This window comes from Amia ocellicauda, chromosome 21, assembly GCF_036373705.1.
Source record: "Amia ocellicauda isolate fAmiCal2 chromosome 21, fAmiCal2.hap1, whole genome shotgun sequence".
In the NCBI taxonomy this organism is placed as follows: domain Eukaryota; kingdom Metazoa; phylum Chordata; class Actinopteri; order Amiiformes; family Amiidae; genus Amia; species Amia ocellicauda.
The window spans coordinates 15,710,528-15,716,527 of NC_089870.1; the positions used below are offsets into that span (position 1 = coordinate 15,710,528).

The 6,000-nt window shown below is 42.7% G+C and overlaps 1 protein-coding gene across 1 annotated transcript; it reads left to right on the forward strand.

The window, feature by feature from the left end:
• The first annotated feature begins 2,993 nt into the window (after positions 1-2,993).
• vrtn (vertebrae development associated) lies at positions 2,994-5,379 on the forward strand. The gene has a single exon (XM_066694292.1). The coding sequence runs from the start codon at positions 2,994-2,996 to the stop codon at positions 5,022-5,024; it is 2,031 nt and encodes a 676-aa protein (XP_066550389.1). The 3' UTR covers positions 5,025-5,379.
• The last annotated feature ends 621 nt before the right edge of the window (positions 5,380-6,000 follow it).

Genomic DNA, 6,000 nt, shown 5'->3' on the forward strand with positions numbered 1-6,000 from the left:
TTTTTTAGCAATGTTTCTTGAAAAGACCTGGTGCCAAATGACTGCCACGTAAAAACATATTTAATAATCCCTCTATGAAGTAATTATGTTTGAATGCAAAACACCAGCATGTAGCAACCTAGTAACAGCTTACACAGCAACCATTATTCATGCAGTGTGTTGGCTACTGGGCTAAGGTGAAAATATGAATAACTGGGCAGTGTTCACCTCAGAATACAGTATCTGTGTTTTTCTGTGTCTGTAGCATTGCATGTAACTTTGAGATGAAAATGATTACACCACCCGAAAAACAATAAATGCATGAAAGCCAAATCTGCCTCCTGTCTCTCAGGCTGACCCAGTATCAGACGGGCCTTGAGAAGCCTTTTAAGCTGTATTCGTATCTTTAACACAAACTCACACGGAGGGAGAACAGCTCGTCTGAAGAGTCCAGCTGTGAGCCGAAACCCAGCCCTGCACAGCTCAGACACATGCAAACAGGCCACTTGAGAAGAGCAGGCAGAGAGGAGGAGGGGATCTGTTTGTCTTGAGAGTGACCGCAGATATGGGAAGAGGGTTGCGGTGCAGGGACCCGGGGTGTGTATGTGTCAACAGGGCCCTGGAGAAAGGCTTTGATTGGGAACTTTATTTATGCAAAAGACTGGGAGAGGTGTTAGAAATAGTACTCTGCAGAAAAACAAGATCAGCTACACTGTACCAAACCTCCTCCACCACCCCCACTCCCGCCCCCAGCTACAGCTGCAGCGAATACCAGATATAAATAATATCACCTCCACGGCCATCCAAGGTTCATCACTAGTCACTGAAATAAACTCTTTATTTCAACTGCAATGGAAGTGAATTTGTCGAAACTTGCCTTTAGCTAATAGTTTCCCAAAACATTACCGATTGAGATTAAGTTTGTAATGACTGTGTCTATGAATAGGTGAAAATGTTAATTCAATTCAAAAACAGAACAATAAAAACATCCATTCATCAAACTATTGATTTTCAAATGTTACAATTGCATTATCACTGTAGAACTGTCAAATAACTCATGGATTGGTATCTTTGAATCCACTTTTAATTTGGAACACATTCTTTTCAGATTTATTTTGAAGTGTAATGGGGCTGTGTTCTTCACAACGTGTTCTTTGGCTACAAGAACGAGATCATATCAGTCTGAGATAACTCTTCCTCTGGTCTGGTCTTTGTTTTGTACTGCACACCACACGGTCCTATAGTGAATGAGTCTCCTTCTTAGAGCAAGACTAGAGTGCTGGATGATATTTTTAAGGTTCTGGAATGTTCTCAGTCCATTCTAGATTCCACACAGACCTATTGGGAAATGTCCATTGGTTGCTTAGGATGGACTAAGGAAAATTAGGGTTTACATATAGTTTACAAGTCCATTTAAAACTTGCATCCCAAAGGCTCAAGTGCACATAATTGCTATGGATAATTATAATATTGTATTTGATAAAAACACTCCTTAATGTGCAAGAAAAACAAACACACTAATTAACTAATCTACTTTATGGTAATTGATCTGCGTGTAATGGTTTGCGCTGCCAACAATGCCGACAACAAAGGGCAAGCATGCTTAAATCCAACCAAACAATTGCAATTGATAATCCAGAGATTAAACCCGTAACGTCAATTATATCGTCTCACAGTCCTGTGCTGAATCAGATCTAATTTCCACGTGGTTCAGCCCGGCAAAAAAAAAAACACGCATCTTTCAAAGCGTCTCATCTTAATCTTCAAGTTGGTTTAAATACCAAGCGACGCAGGACAATGGGCGAGATCTTCTCCTATTTACCAAGTGTCCCAACACAATGGCTCTAACACTTCACATTGAAATTGACCCTTGCTCTGATAGAGGGGGTGTTTTAACAAAAAAAAAAAAAAAAGATTCTGGTGATTGACAATTTCCTGGAGGGAGGTACCACTGACATCATTTCAAATCCCCAAATTGTGCGGTGTGGACCTCTCCATCTCACCGGATCATTGTCCCAGATCAGACCACAACCACCAGCAGCATGGGGTTTCTCCCATATTATCATTTCTAAGAAGGGATTGTTTAGTTTAGCCATCTCAACTTCACACCACCGTGGACATTCAAACCTGTGCACCTCACTAGACACCTGAAACCCATGCAGGTAAGGTTTTAAAAACTCGCTCCGCACTTGTGCGCAATTTCGACTGATAGTCCTTAACTGTATGTATTTGTTTATTAATGATTGACTTAATCCCAGATTATTATATATATATAAATATATATTTTTTTTTCTTGAGGCGGGGTGTTGTTGTTTTATTTAGATTTTATTCGTTGTTTTTGTAACGCAACCTGTTGAAAATGGTTCATATTTACTAACTGGCCCATAAGGGACGCAGTTTAGCGTGGCCGCCCTTAAAACAAATCCCGAAACGGCCCAGAATAAATCAAATCATGATTTAAACATTGTGTGCTTCTTTCTAAACAAGTAATTGAACGCATATTTTGAGAAACATTGGTGTTGATGGACAATAGTGATTCCCATTGGAACCAATGGCATTTTTGTTTCTCCAAAACTTTTGTTTAATCTCACTTTTTAAACTGACTGCAAAAAATAAGCGTGCTTGGATCAATACACGGAGTCTTAGTGGAATTTGTTAATGAAGCATTGCACACTTTACGCTTTTAAAATTAAGAAGTCTATTTGATTTATTCCTGGTTCCTAATTCTAGACTTCTGAATTTTAAATAAGCATTTACAATTATTGTAATTACATTTTGTGAAAGTTCTTGATTTGAAACTGTTAAAACGTTTACATAGATTGAACAGGAACCTCTCTAAAAGCTGCAGTTTAAATTTACCTTAAGTTTAACAAGTGAATGTATTGAGCAATGTATATGTATACAGGTACATTATTTGTTCGCAGCCTTTTGTACCTTTTTTTTTTAAGCAAAACAATTCAGAATTAGTGCTTATATTTGCCCCTTAATCGTTTTCCCTCTCCTTTTTGTCAGGGATGATTCAGAGACGTGAGATAGTGCAGGCTGTCCTGAGGGAGCTGCAGGATGCCACAGACTGCGTTGGCCTGGGGCAGCTGGTCAGTGTCGCCCTGGCTGTGGAACAGGCTCTCGCTGGATTCCTCCTGCCAGCGACCCACTGTCGGGACTTTGCAGCAGGAGTGGAGGTTGATGCGACTGCCCGGTGCCTTTACCCAGAAGACGCTCCCAGCGACATGCTCCCATTGTTCTGCAGAGGCGACGGTAACCTTCTGTTTGATGCTGCCAGCACCTTGCTGGTTGGGAACACCAGCCTCAGCTTGGAGCTTCAGGTGCGAACGGTAGTGGAGATGCTTCTGCGCAAACGCTACTATCTCAATGGAATGATCGACTCCAAAGTCATGCTGCAGGCTGCCAAGTTTTCCCTCTGCACGGAGGAGTCAGCCGAGAAATTGAATCTGCCCATGGTTGTGCTGGAGGCCATCTTTGATGCAGATGTGAAAGCGTCCTGTTTTCCTGGCTCATTTGCCAACATGTGGCATGTTTATGCCCTGGCGTCTGTTCTTCAGTGCAACATCTACTCTATTTATCCCATGTACAACCTGAAGATCCGGCCATACTTCAATCGCCTCATCCGGCCCAGAACCTGGCCACGGGAGTCAGACCCGATGACGCTCCACATCATGTGGTCCGGGGAAATGGAGTCGATGTCGGTGTTCAAACCTCAGCACTTTGTAGCCATCGTGAAGGCTCGTGACCTACAGATATGGATTCCGAATGGGGAGCACCATGCTCTTCCGTTAAAGACACTGGAGCTTTTGAACCAGGATCCACAGCTCTCCTACTCCAGTCTAAAATATAGGTACAACATCACGAAGAGCACCTTCTATCGCTGGAAGAAGCAGACGCAGGAGGTTAGAAAAAAAGCTGCTGCCCGGTATGAGGCCAAACACTTTCTACAGGCCTGCTATTCAGAGGGCAAGCTGCTACCTCTTCATCAGTTCAAAGAGTTCTTCCCTGAAATCTCCCGCTCAACCTACTATGCCTGGAAGCATGAGCTGCTGGCTGCTGGGGTTGACTTTGTGATGACTGGAAAGAAAGACGATTCGGGTCCGGGCGAAAGCTTTGAGCAAGAAGGCTGGTCACCTCCTGAAGGAAATCTCCGGTACTGCCATGACAATGGTGCTAGTCCAGCTGTCAATAGTGAGAAGCTTGCGGGAGACAAAGCGCAGAACCTCGCATTCATGCAAGAAGCCAAAAAGTGTTTGCAAAACTGCATCGCAATGAACACTTTGCTTCCATACAGACATTTCAACAGAAGTTTCCCTGGCATTTCAAGGTCAACGTACTACAACTGGAGGAGGGAAGCCTTGATGGCCAACCCCACTTTTAGAGATGCGTTTGTGAGCAGTGAAGACAGCCTGGATGCTGATAAAATCCTCAGTCCCAATAGACAGTCATCCCTGGTGACCACTGAGACCCTCTTGCCTGTTTCCAGGGTGAGCATTTACAAGCGTAGCCGGAAGAGTATCCGCTTCTCTCTCCTCAGGAGGAAGAAAGTCCGAGACCAGGCAAAGATGCAGGTTCAGAAGAGGAAAATGTCCTTTTGCAAGTTCAAAGTGAAGTATCCATCGATTTCTGCATGTTCATACTGGTTCTGGAGGAAGGATCTCGCTGACAAAAAAGTGGAAAAGCCCTTGGAGGCTAGTTTGCCCGAGCCCCCAGTTTGTGAGGAGCCGACAATCCTGGTAACTGAAGAAGTGCCCCCGTTGGAGAAGAGTAGTGGACAATTGAACGGCCAGTCTCTTGGTCCCTATAACGCAACGCTGTCTGGTTACACAGTTCCCGAGCCAAATGTGGGCTTTGTCATGGATGTCGTGGCCCTGGCAAACTTCAAGGCCAAAGCCAAGCTGTTCCTGCAGCAGCGCTTTGAAGAGAAGGCCTTTCCCACATACAAGGAGTTCAGGTCTTATTTCCCTCTCACGCCTCGCTCGACCTACTACATGTGGAAGAGGGCACTGCACCACGGGCTGCCATTAGTACATGGTTAAACGACACTTGAAAAGTGGGACTGGTAATCTAAACATGCTTTCTTTTCCCTGATAACTGATTAACTGCAGATGTGCTCTACAAACCCTGCCGTTTTTTTTTGTTTTTTTTTCTTCCCTCCTTGTATTGGTCACCCTCCTGGTCTCAAGCCTTCTTGACCGGGGCCATGTGATCCCTGTTTGGAGTCGGCTCTTCAGGTGAAGCTTAAAATTGTAAATCAAAAAAAGTCTGAAATTGCAGCTCTTGCATCGTAAGCATAGTTTCTTCACCTCTTCATTTAGCCTTCTTTTTATGTTTAATAAATGCTCTGATTCTACAGGAGATCTAAATGCCCTCTGGTCAACTCGGAGATCAACTAAAAGGCCTCTTGATGGCCTGTTTTTTTTTTTTTTTTTTTTCCTTTTATTTTATCTACAATGTTCCTTGTCACTTTCTTTTAAATATATTTTTATTTTGCAGGGTCCCAAGAGGTTTCCTTGGTGTTTTCTTTTACATATTGAGTTAATGTAATATTTATTTAAAAGAACAGACTTCTACAGTCTCTCCTTAATTTTAATTTTCAAGAACCACTGAAACCACTGAAGTCTCCTGGGTTTATTGTAATACATGGTTCTCTGTCCTCACTGGGTTCTGAATGTTCAGCGTTACAAAGTTCTTGTTTAGGGTGGGATTCACTTGCAAAACCATACTTTAGCACCATTGTGATCTACAGAGGGGACAAATGCTCCTACATGTAAAAAGAACAAAACAAGTAACTAGAAAATAATTGGTCTAATGTTATAGTTCCCCCCCCCCCCCCTCCTACAAACGGAGATTAAAATGGTGCTGAGTTTCTACTACTTTGCATTCAGGAGGCTTTAGTGGATTCAGAAACTTGCTTCAATTTTTTATTTATTATTTTAAGCTTCAATGTATAGACCTTCCCTATACTGTAACTGGCAAATGCTTACAATTGCATGATTTAAATTACTTTCTTTT